The 21,523-nt window shown below is 51.8% G+C and overlaps 1 protein-coding gene and 1 long non-coding RNA gene across 3 annotated transcripts; one reads left to right on the plus strand and one right to left on the minus strand.

The window, feature by feature from the left end:
- Positions 1-368: 368 nt before the first annotated feature.
- LOC119815607 lies at positions 369-12,731 on the minus strand. 2 transcript variants are annotated; one of them, XR_005285534.1, is made up of 4 exons: positions 3,708-12,731; positions 3,471-3,602; positions 2,963-3,126; positions 369-2,846 (listed from the first exon to the last, which is right to left on the minus strand). It is a non-coding gene; the product is annotated as an uncharacterized LOC119815607 (long non-coding RNA). The 2 variants fall into 2 exon arrangements; XR_005285533.1 differs by having other exon boundaries at positions 369-3,126.
- A 111-nt stretch (positions 12,732-12,842) lies between these two features.
- Mafb (MAF bZIP transcription factor B) lies at positions 12,843-16,160 on the plus strand. The gene has a single exon (XM_038330166.2). It carries the CDS (start codon positions 13,217-13,219, stop codon positions 14,186-14,188), a length of 972 nt encoding a protein of 323 aa, XP_038186094.1. The 5' UTR covers positions 12,843-13,216; the 3' UTR covers positions 14,189-16,160.
- Positions 16,161-21,523: the final 5,363 nt, after the last annotated feature.

The following is a 21,523-nucleotide window of genomic DNA, read 5'->3' on the forward strand; positions in this document are numbered from 1 at the left end:
TAGTTAAGAGACATGCTGCTCCTTAGCTAGCCAGTGATTTGACAGACCTTCTAGTCCCTTCTATCTCAAGGGGCCAAACCATGTTCACCCCTAATGCCTCTGAGCCCTGCATCTTTAACACCTCCTACTTGGTGGTCTGCCTTCTGTTTCCTCCCCTTTTGCTGGAGTATTTGAAACAAATCCTAGGTACCAGTGCATTTTATACCTAAATATTTTAGAAGCTATGACTAACCCATCATGACTTAAAATTTCTTTTGACATGATCATAAGTAATACCAGCATCACACTGAACAAAATAAAACTAACAGTTCTCTTCATATCCAGTACTTTTATTTATTTATTTATTGTTATTCAAGTATTCCAACTTTTCTCAAAAATACATCCTTACATTTTGTGTGTTTGGGCCATGCTATCAGAAATTGCATTTAATTGGCATGCTTCTTGAGAATCTTTTTTCATAGTCCACATTGAAAATAAGAGAAATGTCATTAATTTCTTTTTTTTGAAAGTGCCACGAGTTTCTTTTGGAATGTCTGCTTATCTCTGGGTAGCCCTAGGTCTTGCACTAACCAGACTATATCTTCTTGTGGATGTGACTGATGCCCCCTTCCTGGTGCTATTCAGTGTGTGTGTGTGTGGGGGGGGGGCTCCTCCATTCATCCCCAGTGCTTCCCAGAAGCCAGTAGTTAGGGTGTTGTCATATTCGATCTTTGTCTGGAAGCCTTTGTAGATAGTGTTGCGTTCTCCTTGTTGAATCATGTCCTAAAGTCTGGTTGTCTCTCTTTTAACGATGTTAGGATCGATGTGTGGTTCACCCTGCCCTTAATTAACTCCTACTCCTGTCTCTGTTTCCATTGCTGTATGAACTTGTTTTGCAAAACAAGTCAGTTGAGAACATCGATCATATTGAACAGAAGTGGGAATGGGCAGGGGCTGGTGGCAAACGCGCTGACTGAGCCGCAGGCCCAGGTGAGAGGTTTCATGTCTGCCTTTCAGCATCCTGGAGTGTTTCCATGGTGGCTTTGAGAAGTAGCAGATAGGGAACTGCTTGGTGCACAGTCACTCTCCAGGGTGCTCTGACTCACCAGGCTCAAAAGGCTACTGCCGTTCATTCCATTAGACACGGAAGGAAGCATAGACACAGGCAGTGTAGGCACCTTGCTCAAAGGTCACCCAGTTAGTAAGACCCGGGATTTGAACTCTGACATCAGGCTCGGAGCCTGTGGTTTTAGACACAGTGCTGTGCAACCCGTGACCTGTCAAAGGAGAAATTCCCTGCCCTTTCCTACACTGGGTGCCTTTTAAACCCTTCCTAGGAACAGGCACCTGGTAGTTAAAAGTGTGTACAGGGTGGAGTAAGTCAGCCCCCAGTGGCCGGAGCAGGTACTGCACTCTTCTCCCATCTCTCCAAGTTGTCTTCTCTCCACACAAGAGCTTTCAGGTGGGAGGTGCAGGTGCAGAACATAAAGTCCAATCTTTATTTAAGTGGGGTTTTACCTACCCAGAAAAATGAACAAAATCCCAGAGAGGTTAAGTGACTTGCTGAAGATCACATAGTAAATGTCCCACTAAGTTAGGATTAGAACCCCTGCTTTGGGCACTTGTGCCTGAACATTCGGTCCTTCTATGCTCCCATCACTGCTGAGTTAGGTTTGTTCTAGCAAGGATTCTTTACAGGTTGAAAGGGTGGTGTGGGGGATCGGAGTAGGGGGGACAATCAAGCCTGCCAGCGTGGCTTCAGCCATCAGGGCTTGTCTGGCCTGTCATCTAGGTAGTCCTCTCTTGTCACCCCTATAGATGTTTCAGCCTGCTGACCTCACCTCCCAGGGCCTCAAACTTGAAGCAAAATCACAGAAAAGGCGCAGAGCCCCTCTGGGAGCCAAGTTCTTCGGGCTCTAACATGTAGCCCTGGTTATCGAAGCCCGAGTGTGTCCTTTTGCTATCGCCCCATCTTCCAGAGGAGATAAGAGTGTCTCCGAGAAGGATAGCAACTTAGAAGCCCACACTGCCTCAGTGGCATGGTGGGATGCTGTAAAAGGCCAGGCCTCCCATGGGGGCTGTACCCACACCCAACACTGGTGGTTAGTTTGTGAGTTCAGAGTAGCTGTGTGTGTGGTGGGGGCGGTGGAGCTGGAAAGGATGCTCACCTAGAAAACAGCCTGTAGTCCATGGTCCAGTTTGTCTAATGACAAAAGCCAAGATAATGATTGAAGGTGGCTTTGGGTTCCCTGGGCAGCCTCTGGCGCCAATGCCTGGGGGGGGTTGTGTTGGCGCCTTGCATCCAGGGCATTCACTAATGGACTATGGCTGATCCCAGGTCTGATTGGCAGCCAGCCCTGAGGTCCTCAGGGAGATCCTGGAAACTGTGGTCTCCAATCTGGAGACACTGTCCCTTCTGGGAGGCCCCTGTGGGGGATGGGGTGGGGTACTCAATTTGGTCTGAGAAAGTAGTGCTTCTGAGCCCCTGGGTGAGACAGGAGAAGCATAGTGAATATCCCTGTTCCCCACCCCCACCCAGCTGAACTTCCAGACAGAGAAATACAACAAGCTGTCAAGACAGGCGCTCTTAGTCTTCCCTTCCTACCGCCTCCCTGCCCCGCTCCCCTGCGTTGACAACACCATGCCAGGGTGTAATGGGGCCAGTATCAGTGCTCACATGTATTTTTAGATAACCCCTTGGGATTATTCCAAGAGAAGTTAGAACCCCCTTCTTCAGTACAGAAGAGAAGAAAGAACTCTTCTGGAGGGCTCCAACAAGTGAGGGCTTCCATATATCTGAGGAAGATATTCCAGGCCTGGGAGAACATCACAAAGATACAGAGGAACAGATGACCATGCAGGGGAGGCTGGGAAGGGAGAGATCAGAGGGCAGACCTTTAAAGCAATGCACAAGGCCCAGCCCTCATCTGGCTGGCGACAGGGACCAACTGCAGGTTTTGGAGAGGGGACAGAAAAGAAGTACCTGGGGTATTTGGGGTCCGCCCAGAGTCATGACAGACTCTTAAGCACACGAGGCAAGGTGAAAGAAAAGCGATGTGGTTGACCTTGTTCTAGGACAGTCAGTAGGCAGCTCCCTTGTGCAGCGCCCAAGTGGTCCTCGCGCAGAGCCCAAATTTTGCTCGTTTACTAAAAGAGTGAGAAAAAGGCGCGTTAGGAAACTGCTGTAAAGCCCGTGCAAATCACCATGGTAACCTGATTAGCAGCTAAATTAAGTTCATGATTAAGAAGAAATAAATAAAAATAACTCTCCTCCTTAGCTGGGGCTACCCACTGGGCCACCGGCGGCTGAGCGCTTGCTGAGAGGCCTGGCTGGCCCCTGCAGGATAGTTGAGGTGGGAGGCCCTCTTTTGCCTGACTTGCCCGACCTTAGCCCTGCCTCAGGGTGATGAGGCCCCTGGTGGTGAGGCCCTGTACTGCAGGCTGTGCTTCCACAGGTCAAAGCCATGGTTTTCTCTGCAAAGGTTCCTTACCTTCCAAAAGTGTTCTTTTGTTGTCCTGGACCAATTTTCCTCTGTGAGCACCCACATTCGGTCTAGAGTTAGTTTTGGTTCTAGAAAAGCTAATCTCGGCATTGGACGCAGATGTAACAGGAGTTTGGTGCTCTGTGTGTATAAAGGGTTATGGAAACATAGGTGAGTCAGGGAGGGCTTCCTGGAGGAAAGGGTGCTTAGGAAAACACAGATATGTGGATGCTGGACAGTGCTTACTTCTGGTGGACATGCTGTGTCTCTTGCTTGGAGTGGACTAGCAGACGAACCTGGAAATCGGCGGGCATGGACCCTAAGGAGATCAGAAGGAGATTGAGTAACAGGAGAAGTGGGTGCACAGAGGGAAAGGAGCTTCTCTATTCCCTTTATGGACTTTTTCCAGGTAAAAGCTATTTAGAGCAATGGCCAGAGTCAAAGGGACTTTGGATCTACGCTAAACCGTTTGGTAGCTGTGGCCTCTGGCAAGTGATTCGGTCGACGTGAACTTTAGCTCCTTGTTTATGACATGGAGGCAACCATGATCATAACGCCTATCTACAAGATTACTGAGGAAGATTGAATGAGATAAGAAATACTAACTGTACATCATCCCTTGCATGCAGAAAACCCCCCAGTAAGATGCTTGCTGATGAGTAAGTACTTGGGAAAATCTGCATTGAGCCAGTGGATGGGATAGCCAGGAAGGGCCTGGGTGAGGTCTCCTTCATGAGCAATTGTTGTAGGAGCACTGTGGATAGACAATCCCTGCCCTGGCACTCCCATGCTTGTGTTTGACCCTTGGCTGTACTTCTGGCTGCTTCCAGCCCATAATCCAGCACTGGTGTGGGACCTGGTTCACGCCCATGAGATAGGGAGCCTCAAATCCCCAGGAGCTTGTAACTTCTCCAGCTCAGGTGAAACTTCAGCTTCTTCCTTCTTGTTTTCTTTTCACAGGTGTCTGTGACCTCCCTGCCCATCCTGCTCCCCCTTCCTTCCTCCTTCCCAGTGATACCCTAGTACATCTTTTTGCTTGCTTCTTAGAAGACCTAAATTGACACAGAAGGTCTCAGAGGGAGAATCCTGCAAATGGGTGTTTGAAGAGGGAGAAATGAAACCTAGTAGCTTTATGGATGCTGATGGGGATGCTGCTAGGGATGCTGATGAAGATGTTGATAGGAATGCTGTTGGGGAGGCTGAAGGGGATGTTGATGGGGATGCTGATGGGGATGTTGATGGGAATGCTGTTGGAGGTGTCAGTATCAGGAAATACTGATAGGGATGTCACTGTCAGAAAATGCTGGTCTCTTCTTGAGTCCTGTCCTCAACTGTGGGTCTGTGAGCCCCCACCCCCCCCCCCCGCCTCTACCAAACATGCATCAGTTGCTAAAGTTTTCTTTTTGCACTAACAGAGTGCTAGTTCTTAATGGAAGAGCAAGAAGTATTTAGTCTATTCTTTCTTCTCATCTCACAGAAGTCTTTGGGTCCAGGAGACTTTCCATCAAAGTCACACAAAACCCAGTGCTGCTGGGATCCAGGTTAATTTTGGTTTTGCCTCCTGGTGTTTTGAGTTGCGCTGTGCTACTTTATTTGAGCCTTTTGTTTATGTCACAGAGACAGCTATGTCCCCTTCCCAGTCACACAGTGGGTAGTGGCAGTCTTGCTTCCGACTCTTCTGCTTGCTCCTGTGTGGATCGGCTCTGCCAGGGGCCCTCAGGGTCCTGATTCCCTCCCCTCCATCTCCTGTTCTCAACTCCTTCTTCCCTCAGCCCCTCCTCCCCTCTGCATGCCTGTCGAGATCAGGGATGCTGAAAACCCAACCCTTACATCAAAAGGGAGCTTGAAAAATACTTGGAGCAAAATCTGCTAACTGTGCATCCTTGCTCTGTGCCGGGACCGATATTAAATCAGGAAATGGCACTGAACAGCCGCTCTAAACACAGAAACAAGGGTTGTCAACACAGAAACCAAAAGCAATCTCTAACAGGCAGAGGTGAAAGAATCTGGCACAAGGCCGGGATGGGGCTGCGACCCAGGAGAGGGTTCCTAGGCTGGATTTGTCTCTACCGTCTCTCCAGCATTTAGAAAGCAAGCAGCTTCCCAGTTCTGTCACTGAAAGATGGAAGAGATGGAAGAGAAGGAAGCAGACTGTTTAAATACCGTTCAGGCGTTTCTTTGTCTTTCCATAAAATGTCTGTTAAGCACCTACTATGTGCCCCACAGTGACTGAAAAGGATGCCTGTGCGTGTGGAGATGGTTTGCTGACTCCTGGGATAGAGTGGGATAGAGCTCCAGTTCTTTGGCCACTGGAGTGGCTCTGTCTCCGGAACAGCTGCACCCAGGGGCCCAGGAGACAGGGCCCTTGCTCGGGTGACTCTGTCAAGTTTTCTTGCTTCTGTGTTTGATAAATTTCTGCATGTGCAAAGCCACAGGCAAATCTCACCTCCTCTCTTCAGCCTTCTCTGCCACTACCTCTCCTCTAGCAGTCATTTTCTTGAGGCCTGATGGCACTATGAATGTACTGTCACCGTGTCAACACAGCACCTTCCCAGCTGCAATGCAAGGCCTGCAATTTCCTGGATGGAGGAGCCCTCGCTTCCCAGCAATGCTTGCAGAATTGACATAAAAATGAAAAACCTTGATAAAAATCCATTGTTGATGGATTACCATCCTAGCTTCTAGATGGGAAATTAAATAGGTACAATCTTGTTGGAGGCTAATTTGACAATATTAACATTGATAATACACCTATCTTTCAATCTCGCAATCCCTCTCCTTGCTTTGAAGAGAAAAGCTTGCACATGTGTGAAAAGGAACATGCATAAAAGCTGTTGGTGGCAGCATCGTTTGCAACAGAGAAGCTCAGAAATGCCTTAAACGCCCATCAATATGGGACTTGCTCTTAAAAAAAAAAGAAGAAGAATAAAAATAAAAATGTCAGGGCATCCGTTTGGCAGAATTTTGCACATACATTAAAAAGAAAGAAGCAGATGTGGGTATATGACTTGGAGGTCACTGAGTAAAACCAGCTAGCTGAGGCTGGAGACAGAGATGCTACAAGCAACATTGTTGCATATTTTACTCCAGGAACCCAGTCTTGTGCATCTGTCATGTAGATTTCATCTTAAAGTCAAGAAAGGGAAAAAGAGCCAGAGTGGTCACTGCAGTGCCTGCCTGACTGCACCCTGGGCCTCATCGCAGTCCAGCATCAGCACCATTCTATCAGCCTCTGCGATGGAAGGGTGCTGTTCACTTCCTCAGTAGCCAGAAATCGGCTCCCCAGCTGGAGGAGCGTCCAGGCAAGTGGGTTAGGGGAACCAAATCACCCCATTCCTTGGGTTAGTCTGTGGGTTTTATGCTGGCTACTGGGAACCCAGGAGCAGCCTCCAGAAGCTCAAGGCCATTTCGTGGAGTTTCTCCAAATGTGTTTCCATAATCTGTGTGGTTGAATACTCTGTCTTTTTAATGCATTCTCTTAAGTGAAAATAATTTGGATTGACTGATCAAACCGCATTTGGCCTCCCCTGTATTGTTTCCTAAAGCCTTTCTCAAACCTGAGGTCTCCCTGATCCACCTGGCAGAAAGGAGGGGCAGAGGCCGGAGCTGTGTTGTCTGACAACAAGGAATGGAGTTTTCCTAGAATGCTGTGGATCTCTTCTGACCCCCCAAACCCAGCTACCACCCAAGTCCTCCTGAAGCCTGGGAAGATCCCCATCCTACCTTTACTAAGTCCTTCGGACCCAAGCAGCCAAGTCATTCTGGGTAGAGGATGCTGTCATGTGCAGAGACCCATGGCTGAAAGCAGCTTAGTAGGTGGAGGAACTTAAAGGAACGGGTATGCCTGGACCATTAATGGGGGGCGTAAAGGATAATTAGAGTCTGGTGGGAGACTGCAGTCCTTTGAGGGAGTAGAGCTCCGGAGCTAGAATGACCGGTCTCATAGAGCAAGACTGACTAGCTCCATGAAAAAAGTCAATCAGTCCATAGCCAAAGCCTCTGCTGTCTTTAAGCCGTGGATGAGGATGGCTTGGATGAGGGGGGTGGGTGCCAGGTGGGGAGCTGGAGGCCCGAGGTGGAGGGAGACCGCTGTTTTGGTCAGGCTGTGAGAGGTGAAAGCCAGGATGTGGTTTCAGTGTCTGTAATGATGGCCTTGGGTCGCCATCAGGTGTGAACAGGGAGTGGCACTGGCGATCCTTCACCCAGCTGTGGCTGTTAGCAGCGTCAGCTCCTTCTACTTGACCACAAGCCACATCCCCCTTCTTTTCACTTCTTTCTTCTTTCTCCCTCCCCTCATCTTTCTCTGCCCCTTCTCTTCCTCTTCTCCTTCTCCCTTTTCTTCTATCTCCCAAGCCTCTCCCTTTTTATTCTCCGTATCCTTCTTTCTCAGCTGTTTAAGAGAGATTTGACTGATACTTAAGGTCAAACTCAGGACACAGGCAGGGCCGCCAAAGTCAGGACTGAGATTCAGAGCCAACCTTCGTGGTCAGGAGACCAAGAGTGAGGGACAGGATGGGAAGGTTGTAAACCTTTCCTTTGGCTGATGGTTCACCTTGTTCACCTTGTTTATTTATTTATTTTTTTTTTTTGCTCTCCCCATACAATCAGGGAAGAGGGGGAACCCAGGGGTTCTTGTGGCATCCACAAAAAAAATGCAGTCAGACACTTCCCTTAGGATTGGGAAGAGGCTCAGCAGTGACGAGAACAGCCACTGGTCTCTCAGAGAGTTGGAAATCCCCAAAGAGACAGCAGCTGGAGAAGACCCATACAGGCACCTGCATCCCTGGAGGGCTGTCCACTCATGGTAGAGGAACCCTTCCCCCACTGCCCAGGATACTGAAAGTCAGAAGTTCTGGTTTATTACATCTGTGTAAATTGAAATGAATCACTTAACCTCTGAGAGTCTTCCCTCTGTTTTTGAGTGAGCTAGTGATGACCTTGCCCACTACAGCGACCTCTATAGGTGGGCTGATAGAGGAACAAGAAGCTCTTAGGACTCTGGATGTGTATCCCCAGCTACCTGCCTGCCAATCTGTGCAAAGTAGGAATAACAAGAACTTCTGCCCTGTGAGAGATGTGAGAATCAGAATCCAACAAAAGTTATTTCAAATTCCTGTGTGGGTGGAGGTGAATGTTTTCGAGAAACATCTCTTTGAGGCCATACTACCCAGTGGGTTATGGAATGTGAGCCTGGTGTGTATCCTACAATTTTCTCTCAGACACACTAAAATAAAGCGAAGGGAAATGGACATTTCTTCTGCAGTACAGATCCCTGCTCCTCTGCTGAGCGCGGGAGGGGTTCTCCATCTTTGACCGGCAGATGATAAAACTATGGTTGCTACAGGGCCTGAGTACCAGGACCTAGCATAGTACAAAACCTTGAAAGCGCTGGTTTGGATTCTGACGGCGGTTGTATGTGGCCGACCAGACTAAGTGGAAGTAGTAGCTGCTGTCGGAGGGAGGAAGAGGTAGGGTGGAACGACCTCAAGGCCCTCGCCCCATCCCCCCACTCGCCTCTTGGAAGCCACAGACTTCCGGAGGTTTTCAGGGAGTGTTGGCAACAGGGGCATCTTCTTCCTTTAGGGTCCCGTGAAGGCAGCGCAGAACTCAAGGCTTCTTGCAGGATAAGAGTGGGTGACAACGCGTCCGAAGGCAGGCTTCTGTAGGCTTTCTTTCCAAACGCTAGTCCCTTCCCTGGAGAACGCAGGCCCTGGGATCCTTGAATTTAAGGGCTTCTGCTCGGCAATCTCGGATAGTAGGATCCTGCTATCTAGGGGGGCTGCGAGGGTTGCGAGTCTCCAGCCCCTACATTTAGACAGCTGCGGTTCCCTACCCAGTACTCACACTGCATACACAGGCACACTCCTCCCGCGTGCCATAAACCTCACTCCTACCCTCACAGTTCCGCCTACTCGCTCACTAAGCACCTGCAGTCCTCCCTCCGGGAAACCTGGGTGAACTGCGCACCTCAGCGCTGAACACAGGTGCCAGGGCGCCGCCCAAGTCTGGAAGCGCAGGCAGGAAGGCGCGCTACTGGGCATCTATCAGGTTACCCTGATGGCGTGGCGGAGATGCCACGAGGGCAGCACCGAGAGAACCTCACGTTCTGCCTCTCGCTCTTCAACGCCTTGGGGAACAATTTCTTCCCCTAGAACAGAAGTGCTTCCAGCCCTGTGTCTAGGACCCCTCAGCGTCCCTGTAACACTGCGGTGAAGTTAAGGAATTCCAGGACGATGCAACCGGGCTCGCTTTGGAGTAAAACAATCTCAAAGATAAGTCGAAGCGCTAGATAGAAACTGCTCGGTATAGGGGCTCCAGCCACTGGCAATCCCGGCTTTCCTTGGGCTCGCTGGAGGTTGCCTGGGCCTCTGGCCTCTTTCCCCATTGCTTCTCTCTCTGCTTCCAACATTCCAATGAAGCTCCCAGTCAAAATGAGTCCCAGCACCCTCTCCATCTCCCCTGTCTTTCAGGGTTGGGGAGCAGTCCTTTTTCCCGTCCTGCAGTGATACCCAGGACCGGGAAGAATCCGCACAAGGATACCGAGAGCGTGGTGGCAGTCTGGAGATAAACGTTATTAGCCCAGGAGTTCCAGTTCCAAGACCCTGTAGCAGAGCACACCAGGAATTAGAATTGGGGAGGCTGGACCATGAAATAGATTAGGCTGTGAGCAAAGGTCTTCACTTGGGGCAACCTTCCTATCCTTCCACCCACAGGATCTCTCTGTCTCTCTCTCTCTCTCTCTCTCTCTCTCTCTCTCTCTCTCTCTCTCTCTCTCTCTCTCTCTCTCTCTCTCTCTCTCTTTCTCTCCCCCTCTCGGGGGTAGGAGCAAAGAAACGGTTTGGTGGGTGGGGGGGAGTGAACGTAGGAGCCGCGAAATAGCTCAGCTAAAGACCAGAGGAAGATAGTGGCTCCAACAGAGATATAGTCACAGGGACAAAGAGGAGCAAAACTGCCAGGACAAAGGCCGAGTAATCCAAACCCAGAGAGGGCAGCGCATCTACTGGGATTTTGCAACTACTGGTCTGTGGCTGCAAGAGTCCTCTTCAAGGGCCACGTTCTTGAGAAGTGGGTTTCAGTCCTCGGTGGTGACCGAGACACTCGGGGAACAAGCACAGCTCTGCTGAACTCCGCGGTACTCCGGGGAGGGTGTGCAGTGAGGCGCGCACTCGGGGAAGCGCTGGGTCTCATGGCTAAGGGAGGGATCAAACGCTGGAGCCCGGTGGGTGTTAATAGAGTCCGCCTGTGGTGGTAGAGGCTGGAACCGCTGTTTGCAGAGACCTGGAACTCTAAACCCGAAATGTCCTTAAAACGTCCCATTGCCGAGCTGAGGTCCGAGCGTGCGCTCTCCTCGCTCTCCTCGTGCGACCGCGGCTGGGACAAGGCAAGTGGGTCCCTAGCGCCCATCTTCATCTGCCAGAGGTTGAGGCGAACGGCCTAGGCAGGCTCTCTGCCTAGGCGGTCGAATCATTTCTGCCAAGAGTTCACTTCTCCAAGGGTTTGAGATTTTTCTCAGCCATTCACTGATCTAAACATTTTAGGTCAAGTTTTAGTTCAAATACGTTCACTTTGTTAAAAATAGACTCCTGAGACCACTGTCTGCCCTGTCTTTCCTAAGGACCATAGAGAAAGGGTTTTTCTTATTTATCGGAGTCATATTTTTCTTTCTAACTGTTACAGGAAAAAAAATTCTGGTCTGGTTGTCATTGACGCGGGCCACTGGACCCCCGTGCGCGATGTTGGCCGCCGGTCCTGAGCAGCCCGGCAGCCAGGACACACTCACCTAGCACGCTTTCGGCCGCTTTTCTTTCCGCGTCTTGAGATGGGAAGCCAGAAAGCGACGCGGGAGGCGGGTCCGGTCTCCGGATCCAGCGAATAAGACATCTATTCGCTTTTGAAATCGGGGTCGGGGAGGGGGGTCTCAGAAAAGTCCCATATTTCCTGCCTTTCTGGCCCAGGGTAGGGAGGCTCCGTTGGCGCTCTACAGCCCCGTCTGAGAGTCTAGCTTTCTGCGTTCCCGCCTCCCACCTCTCCGTCTGCGCTCCAGAGAGGTTTCTCACCGGGTAGCCCTGGAGCCTCTCCACCTGGCGTTTTCATTTTAGGACACTGATCTTTCCAACTCAGGACCTTCCCTGGAGGAGAGTAGCCCACAAGCACACCCCGAGGGCTTGGGTATGGCATTTCAAAGACAGCAACTGGGAAGAACTCGTGGTTGAGTTCGAAGATGGGATCGCACGACCTATGCATAGTTCCAGGGGAGTCTGCCCAGGATTCCAGGGTGCACACAGCCTGCGTTCAGACCTGGCTTGGCTGGGTGAATTAGTAAGACCAGTATGGGTCCGAGGCGCCGTCCAAGCCTGCAGACACCGAACCAACCAGTTCAGGACGCCTTTGCGCACCGTGGCCACTTGGGGTCGCACTTTATGCCTGTTTGAACCTCTGCGCAGCCTTCAGAAGCTTGGATCAGCTTAATCCTTACAAAACGTTCAGACAAAAACAGGGCCCCGTTCCCCAGTAGCTCAGAGCCATTCGGCGCACCGACCGGTGTTGGTCTCGGCTCTGAGCCTCGCAGTACTCAGGTTCCCATACGACTGGCCAGTGAAAGGTATTCAGAGCCTTTGGCCAGACTCTTTCTTGTTTACCTTCTTTGGGAGCATTTTGGGGGTGAGGGAATAAATGAACAGAGCCCGAGTGGTGAGACCACTGTCTCCGAGCTCAGTCACCAAACCGGCGCCTCTTGGCCTGAAGAACCTTCCTAGAGGTTAAGAGTTAGGTTTGAACAGAACTCTTGAGTCCCAGCCCCTCCCTCCCCCACCGCGTACATTTGCGCAGACCGCCAGAAACACAGGATCGCACGACACACATTCACTCGACCCGCGGCGCCGAGGACACAAGGAGCATCGCCCACTGGGCGGGGGCCGCTTGGGAACAAAGGGCCGGGGAAGCGTCATCCCGGCTCTTATTCTGAGCCTACTTGAGGGTGACACGGGCCGAAGGTGGGAGTGCAAAGAGTATCTAAGGAGGCGTGAGTGTAGGCAGGGGGTTGGGAACGGCGGCTTGGTCCAGAAGTGGGGCGCGCACCGAAGGCGAGTGTGCGGGGGACCTCAACTCAGAGGGGGTTGGGGGTTGGGCCCAGGCCGGCCGTCCCACTCGGCTCCAGCTCTCTCCTCCAGGCCTCCGAGGCTTCGGGGCTCCTTCGGCCTCCAGTCAGCTGACGCGGGGGGCGGGGGAGCTGTCAGGCACGCCCCGCCCAGCGTCGCTGGGCCGCGGGGGCCGTGCAGCCATTGGCCAACACGCCGGGCCGCTTGGGCCCCCGCGCTCCAGTGACATCAGGAAGCGATAAAAGGCGGCGGCGGCGCCAGCTCCTGCACAGCTGCACCGCCGTGCTGCGAGCGGCTGCAAGCAAGAAAGCCCTAGAGCCAAAGAGCCGGAGAGCGAGCGGCGGGCGCTTTGCCCCGCGCCTCCCCTCTGCCCCAACGCGCACCTCGCCTGCTTCTCCATCCCGCCCCAGCTCGACACCTCTCGGTCCCGGCGCGGCCGCAGCCCCGAGCTCCGGGGCAGCTCAGGCAGCCTCGGGAAGACTCTCCGGCGCGCCGCCGCGTCCCCAGACAAAGGCTTGGCCGGCGGCCCCGGCCCGCAGCGCCCTCGGCTCCCCGCCTCCCAGGCTTGCCGCTCTTCGCCCCCGCGTTTGGCTCGGCGCGTCCCGGCCGGCCGCAAAGTTTCCCCCGCGGCAGCGGCGGCTGAGCCTCGCTTTAGCGATGGCCGCGGAGCTGAGCATGGGGCCAGAGCTGCCCACCAGCCCGCTGGCCATGGAGTACGTCAACGACTTCGACCTTCTCAAGTTCGACGTGAAGAAGGAGCCTCTGGGGCGTGCGGAGCGTCCCGGCCGGCCCTGCACACGCCTGCAGCCGGCCGGCTCGGTGTCGTCCACCCCGCTCAGCACACCGTGCAGCTCGGTGCCTTCTTCGCCCAGCTTCAGTCCGACTGAACAGAAGACCCATCTCGAGGACCTCTACTGGATGGCGAGCAACTACCAGCAGATGAACCCCGAGGCGCTCAACTTGACGCCCGAGGACGCCGTGGAGGCACTCATCGGTTCCCACCCAGTGCCCCAGCCGCTACAGAGCTTCGATGGCTTCCGTAGTGCGCACCACCATCACCACCACCACCACCCTCACCCTCACCACGGGTACCCAGGAGCCGGTGTGACTCACGATGAGCTGGGCCCGCACGCTCACCCGCACCATCACCACCATCACCAAGCGTCGCCGCCGCCGTCCAGCGCTGCCAGTCCGGCGCAACAACTGCCCACCAGCCACCCGGGTCCGGGACCGCACGCAGCGGCCGCAGCGACGGCTGCGGGTGGCAACGGGAGCGTGGAGGACCGGTTCTCAGATGACCAGCTGGTGTCCATGTCGGTGCGTGAGCTGAACCGCCACCTGCGGGGCTTCACCAAGGACGAGGTGATTCGCCTGAAGCAGAAACGGCGGACCCTGAAGAACCGGGGCTACGCCCAGTCGTGCAGGTATAAACGCGTCCAGCAGAAACATCACCTGGAGAACGAGAAGACGCAGCTCATTCAGCAGGTGGAGCAGCTTAAGCAGGAGGTGTCCCGGCTGGCCCGAGAGAGAGACGCCTACAAGGTCAAGTGCGAGAAACTCGCCAACTCCGGCTTCAGGGAGGCGGGCTCCACCAGCGACAGCCCCTCCTCTCCCGAGTTCTTTCTGTGAGTCGTGGCGGGTCCCGGCCCCCGCCCTTGCCCTGGCCCAGACTCCCTGTCCTGTGTCCCTAACCCTGGACTCCCTGTCCCTGCCATGGCCCCGGCCTTGACCTGTTTGACTCGAGAGAGAGGGAGGAAGGACGCGCGGGCCACGGGTGACGGGCGGGAGCACGGGTGGGTAGGGATCCTTGGCTCGGAAGAGAGCGGCGCAAGCCAGCGCAGCCTGCTAGACTTGGGCAAAGACAGAGGGACCCGGGCGGGTGGGAGGTCCCGGAGTAACTTTTTCTCCAGGCTGGAAGGCCGCGAGGCATTTTCCAAGGAGTCGCCAAGGCCGTCTGGACACTTCTGGCTCTGGGAACTTTGTGAGTGCCAGGGCGGCCGATTCGCAGCCCAGAGCTCAGGTCGCCCCAGGAAGAGCAGAGGAGAGGAGAGGGACTCTGGAGTCCCCGAGGGCGAGAGGCAAGGCTGAGGAAGGAAGAACAGACAGATCTGTCTGTCCAGAGTCCGGAGAACACTGGCTCTCAGCCGGAGACGCGGGCCTCAGTTAGGACATTCGGCGCGCGAAGAAAAAAAAAAATCTCATCAGTTTTATTGCCTGCTCGATTATATAGAAAAATACGAAAATCTGCATTAAAAATATTAATCCTGCATGCTGGACATGTATGGTAATAATTTCTATTTTGTACCATTTTCTTGTTTAACTTTAGCATGTTGTTGATCATGGATCATAACCCCCTTGTTTCTTTGAGTGAGTAGGGATGCAGTTCCAAAACTCCTGCGGCTGCGGCTGCGAGAGAGCGGAGTTTCAGTCGCCGGCCGGCTTGTAAATTACCCGCCCGGCCAAACCACACTGAGAACGTAGCAGCAAGCTGAGTCTTTGTTTGGGTTTATTATTATGGCATTTTTGTTTGTAAGTAAGAATAAAAAAGATAGAAAAACAACCAACTTTGTCGTGGGGAGCCTTTGGAATTTGTATATTCGGTCCCCTTTCCTTCCCATCTTAGTTTTCAGTTTCTTTGGTGTTGAGGGAGAGATTGCGAGGGAGGGAGATAACTGTGGACATCCACACCTTGGGTGCATGAGCATGTCCTCAGCCCGGTCTTCTGGCCAAACTGACCACCCCCTGCTCCCCAAGAAGAAAAAGAAAAGAGACCGGCTCCTTGACTTTTCATCCCAAGGAAGGGCTGGCTTGGAATCCCTCCAGGAAGGTGCTAATTGCAAGCCCCCCCCCCCCATGGTTTAGGGTGAAAGAACTCCCCCCCACACCTCTTGCAACTTGTCAATGGTGACCTGAGCTCCCATCGAATCAAATGCCATTCTCAGAATGTACCAGAAACCCACACATTGGCAGGTAATGCTGCAATTTCCAAGTGCGTTCTTTAGACCAATGCATTATGTGTCTCCCTGCTGTCGGGATAGCAGGAAGTGTTATTGGTGGTGTCCCCACTCCCGTCGGTTGTACAGTAGTTAGAGGGGAGGTCTAGGTGTTTTTCTTTATTGTTACTTTCATTTCTGCGGGTCAGTAAAAGGATTTAAGTTGCACTGACAAAAATACCAAAATGAAAGCTTACTTTTTTTTTTTTTTTTAAGTTCCCATCTGAATTTGCTGGCGCTGCTGGCTGGATGCTTTTTTGTTTGTTTTTGAGTTTGTATTAGTTGATAAATTTACAGTAATAACAAGATTGTATGAACCGCATGGTGCTTGCAGTTTTAAATATTGTGGATATTCGTCCTGCATCGGAAACGAGCTTTGGTTTTTACTGATTCAACTGTGTTGAAATCAAACGTGCAGCAACGCAACAGAAATTGTTTTTAATTTCATGTAAAATAAGGGATCAATTTCAACCCCCTGCTTATGATATGAAAATATTAAAATCTAGTCTTATTGTAGTTTTAATTCAGACTGGTTTCTGTTTTTTGGTTATTAAAATGGTTTCCTATTTTGCTTATTAAAACCATTGAAATGGTGTTTATTTAGAGGACTCTGTGTTTGCATGACTTTAATACTTTTGTTTCTTCAAGAATTTCTCTTGAATATCAAGTGTGGGGCATTTGTTAGCAATGGACCCCAAGCAAGGGCAGGCAGATCAGTTCTCTCCAGAGTGTGAGCCTCAAATGTGTCCTCTGCTTTCCACCCAGGTTCAGACCCAAGTTGAGAGTGCATCTGTACGCTGAGAGAGGGCATATCTGAGAAAGACACCCTCCAGTGCTTTCAGGCTTGGCGATCAGGGTCAGGATTGGGCTGCCAGCCGGCCTGCAGCAGGGGTAGTGAACCACAGAAGCCGGGCCAAGAGTTGCCACCTGGATAGAGGACATTAGGTCTTTTTTTTTTTTTCTTTTGGAGTCCAGGGCTAGTTAAGTTGAAGTCCCTGCCTTCCTGCCTGGGTCTCAACATCCTTCTGCCAGGCATGGGGCAGCTTTGAACTAGTCTGCAGGCTCTAAAAAGGGAGGCTTGCCCTCCTTTCTCCAAGGGTGATGGAAGCGGGTGACACCTGACACTAGGTCTTGGGATGCAGGACCTTCTCGGTAGGAAGCTCCTCCTTGGAATTTCTTCCCAGGTTAGTATGTTCAGGGTACACAGGGCCGACCACCCTCAAAAAAGACACCGCACAGAGGAGCTTGGATGTCAGTATGTCCTCAAATTGGAGGCTGAAAGGGTTTAGGCTGGCTTAGCAGCTATGACAGTAGCCTGAAGATTCCTGACGTGGAAGTGGCCCTGGGCCACTTCCCTTTCCCTGGTCCTATGAAGGTCAGTACCTACCTTGTGGCCTACACTCCTGGCGGCCTCCTTGGAATCTTGTCTGTGATTTAGATTGCCTTTAGACCAGCCTCTCTCTGGCATTGGGGCAGACCGCCCAGACCTTAGAGGAGCTCTGCTCTTTTGGTAGTGGCTAACTCTCTGTGGAACTTCCTGCTTCCACGTAGACTCTACTATGCCTTGAAGTTCTTAGCACTGGAGTTCCTAACAGGGAATTTCAGGCTCCAGATGGGGAAGTTATAGACCCAAGCAGGGAAGCCCAGTCGGGGATCTGAGTAGGGGGTCGGGGTCACCTGGAAAAGAAAGGGAGAGTGGAACTTCAAGGGAACAGATTTTGGCCAGAATCCCGGGAGCTTGGGCTTGTGATTGGCATCTCAGGAAGAAGTTTGGGGGCCTAAACAAACAACAGCGACAACAACAACAACAACAACAAAAACAGAGCAAAATAATACTAACCACGCTCCACACCTGTAGTGCGTCGGTGGTGTGACTTCAGCTCAGAGTGATTTCCCAAACCCATTCAATTTTCCCAGTGGAGACAAGGTTTGGCAAGCAAGACTTTGGCCTCCATTTGGAAAAAGGCCACTGAGCCCGGTTCTCCCACGTGTAGGTGGGAGTGATCCATGTGTAATTCCCTATGCAAGCGCCACTACAGGTACAGGCCTCTCTTAGGGGAGTATCTGAGGAGACTCCCACTGTGCAGGCCCCTGCCGTGATAAGAGGGGATCAGGGACTTCTGGTGGCAGAGGCTTTAAATTTGGTGGTCTGATTCTGTCTAGAACCATTCGGAACAGACTAGCTTTGTCCACTTCCAGCATTGCCTGGATTTTAGGAAAGGCTGTAAATTCCAAAGAATTGTCTTTATTCTGGATAGAGACACTTAGACACACCCAGTGAGGTCACCATCATTGTGCATCCAGAAAGGACAAGAAGTGCCACCCATTTAGAGTTGCCAACTGAGTTTGGAGATGAGATTCTAGGCACAATCCTAGTGACACGTTGACACATCAGGGAACCTCCACCCTACACTCACACTGATGGCCCTGGCGGCACTTTAGTGCCTGCTCCCAAATCGCCCCAGGCCACAAACGTGGGGGTTGGGGGAAAGCTGGGTAGAGCGGGCAGCTCTTTGGAGAGGGCCAGGTCTTGTGGAATGCTCTTGAGAGCAGGTTTCTGTACCAGGCAAGTCCCTCTACTTGCAGCCCGCCAGCAATTCGTACGGGCCAGGATGCCACAAGCCAGGGAAATGGGACGCGGACACCCAGGACCTCCAAGGTGCGTCCGGCGGTGGTACTCAGCAATCTTTATCCTTCTTTTCGGTTTCTATTTCTCCCTACTGCTAGAGGGCAGCTCGGGATCCTACACTCCCCACCACCCACTGAAGGAAAAGTTCTCCCTGCACCAAAATCTTCTAGGCTTCCACTGATCCCACGTAGACAAGCTGGCGCCTGCAGACAGAGACGCACCCGGAGACAAAATCGCACAGACACCAACACCGGGAAGCACCCAGTGGGCACTTGTAGGCTCTGAGAATTGTGCTCCATCTCTGGTTGCCTTCTTTGCTGGGGCAGCCGCGGCCCTTCAACTTGCTAGGCGCAGTCGGGTTTCTTCTTCCGGCTTTAAGAACCAGGGGCAGTCGCTGCTGTCACCTCCTTCAGTTCGGCGGGGAGGCGCTCAGGTGCCCGAGGTTCAAACAACTCTACCTTCTCTAAGCCTCTGTCTCTCTGTACGTGCCTCTCAGTCTCCCCGTCCTCTCTCTCTTCCTCCCTCCCTCCCTTTTCTTTCTGTCTCTCTCTCCCTCCCCGCCTCCCCCCTCCCCGCCCCATTATCCATTTCTTTTGCCTTTCCTACCTAATCTTCCATTTTGTTTATTCCCCTGCCCTTTATTCCAGGGCAGCCTGAAAGGCTACCCAGAGCTGGTCCTGAGGCGTCGCTAGCCAGGCAGGAGGAATGAGGGATGGCCAGGCGGGCCTCCAGTCTGGGAGTCACCACTTAGCGTTCTGCACCTGCGCTGTTTAGGGTCTGGGCTTCACTCTGCCCACTCTCCAGTTTCATTCCATTCCAGTGGCCTTCGCTGTGGTTGGCTGGGGCCTGCAGGCCGGCACACTGTTCAAATCTCTAGGGAGGCTGAAGCTGGTCACAGATGCAGTCATAGTAAGTCTTTGTCGCTTGCCTCTGGGCTTTTCTGTGGCAGGACAGCCCCCTGCCCTTGCCAGTTAGAGGTTCCCATTTTCCTTTTATGCTGTTCAGGGGCCTCTGCACCAAAACTCACAGTGGAAGCTGTCAAGAGCCACCCCATACACAACACTAGGCTGACCACTCTATGACCTGGAGGCTCAGTTTTTGCCAGGAGGACCAAAGGCCTCACTCAGTCACAGGTCAGCCCTCCTCCCAACCTCGTCTTCAGTTTATCCCTGGTTCTGAGGGAGCCAGAAAACTCTGGAGTAGAGCGTGGAAGATTCTCTTGTGTGCTTTCAGATGCAAAGCTCCATTGTCTTCTGGGCCCTTTGATTTCCCCAAAGGAATACTCTGGACCTGCTTCTTGAGTAACTGTCCCTTTCACCATCTGCAGTCAGAAGGCTCTGGTGTTTAGATTTATAATGAAAGGAACTCTTCCCCCTCTGACCAAAATAAAATTCTTCCATCGCATATCCTTGGAGGCAGCATTTCTCCAGCCCCTCGGAGAGTCAGTTCCACCGGAATAGAAATAGCTGGACTGGGCTGGTGCCCAGCACTGCATCCTGGGAGGACAATTCTGATAGAGTATGGGGTTGGTCCTGTGGCTCCCGTGTCATCTGAGCATTAAGAGCAGGCACCTCTGGGCTTGCCTTTGAAGGTTGGGGCTTTTCTATCTCAGAAGACAGGGTCTTTCTTTTGTAAGAAGGCTCTGGTGGAATCTCCTTTTCCCCCACAGTTCCTGGGCAGGAAGCATTCTTTGGGGGGGGTGTGCATTCACCAAGCCCCCCATCTGTTCCTCAGAATCCTATGTATCTCCTCCTGTCCATCTGCACATCTTCATTTGTCCTGTACACATTTCCATGCCTCTCAGTTTTAAATTCCCTTTTCCATTGTCCTATGCACGTTATCTTAACCGGTACATTTAGATAATATCAGAGCTGGCTGTTCTCACTTGGAAGAAATTAAGTATGTGAGAAAAGTTGCAGCTCCAACACGAAAAACCACCTAAATTAATAATAAGGATTTGTTCTGAAGCAGAATTCGGTTGCAGCAGCCTCGTGGCGCTCTTTGTGAGTGAAGTTACTTTTAAGTAAAACAGCAGCTATTCATTATGTATTCTGTTTTATTTTATTTTATGTTTTTATTTAAAAAAATGGATGCTGTCTTCGGGTTGGAGAGGGCAGCTGCAGAGGTGGTGGGGGAAGGCCTGCCTGGAACTCTCTGGGAGAAGCAAACTATTTTTGACACGGGAAAGCCGATAAAGTCCATACATCTGTAGTGTGGCATTTTCATTTTGGAGCACTGTGCATTTTATCTGAGCTGAGACTTCCTCATGTGAATGAATAGGGATGGGTACTTGAGGGGCCCTGTTTGAATAGTCTTCTTGAGAGGCGGGATCGTTCTTGGCTTTATGGTTCTACCAGATCCTGCAGCCCAGGCTGTGTTTGGCTCTCACTCGGGTTCCCTTGTTTTTTCTGGTCTGTTGCCCTCAACTTCTCTGACTCTGCCAGTTACAATTCTGTCATTGAGTTCTACCCAGAAGGGACATAGGAACATGCTGCTCTGGAGTCAGCTTTGTCTACTCAGAGTGAGTGGAGCAGGGCTGTATTTCTTAACATGGGGTGGAGCCTGCCTTCCCCTGACATCCTTTGTTTCCTGGGGATCTGGAGAATCTGGTACATGGGATTCTTTCAATGGATGTGGGACAGGTAGGTCACAGAGATGTGGTCCACCCATTGGTTTAGTCTCAGGATATTTCATTTAGCTTAACTTGGTAGTATAAGTTGGTGTTATCCAAGGGCCAGAGGTGGAGGAGGCGACAAGGACCTGTAGTCACTAGGGGAAAAGTTTAGAACAGAAATCCATACCTACCTAGTGATGAAATTTATTGTTTTGTCATAAATCTTACAAATCCTTATATAAATTTCTCACCAAAAACATTCAACCCTCTGTAGGTGAGGTCAGAAAGAGCCCCCAACCCCAAGCCTCTGCACAGGGTGGGTCTTGATTTTCTAGCTGGATACTTCATGCTTTCCAATCACAAGGTTTCTTGCCCAGGTAAAGATGTGAACTGCTGACACAGGACAGCACCTTGAAGACAAGGGTGTCAGTAGGAACTGCAGCTGTCACTCATTCTGCTCTTGACAGTGAATGATGGTGCAGAGGCTGTGAGTATAGAAGTGGCATCCTTGTCCTGGAACCTCGGAGCTATGTAAAATTAACAAACAGTTCTCCCACTCTTCATTTGCTCCTGACTGAACTTTTCAATAAACGGATCCTAATGACAGAGCAAGTGTTCCTAGCAGAAGCGGCCTCTAGGTGAGGCGATTGGGAAAGGTTGTTTTGTGTTCAATAGTGAATCTTTGGATCTAACATAGGGCTGGTCCCCTAATGAATGCACACGCGCAC

The sequence above is a fragment of the Arvicola amphibius genome, chromosome 5, assembly GCF_903992535.2.
Source record: "Arvicola amphibius chromosome 5, mArvAmp1.2, whole genome shotgun sequence".
Classification (NCBI taxonomy): Eukaryota; Metazoa; Chordata; class Mammalia; order Rodentia; family Cricetidae; genus Arvicola; species Arvicola amphibius.

Coding starts and splice junctions, on each gene's coding strand:
- Mafb (XM_038330166.2), top strand. CDS start 13,217: ATGGCCGCGGAGCTGAGCATGGGGCCAGAGCTGCCCACCAGCCCGCTG.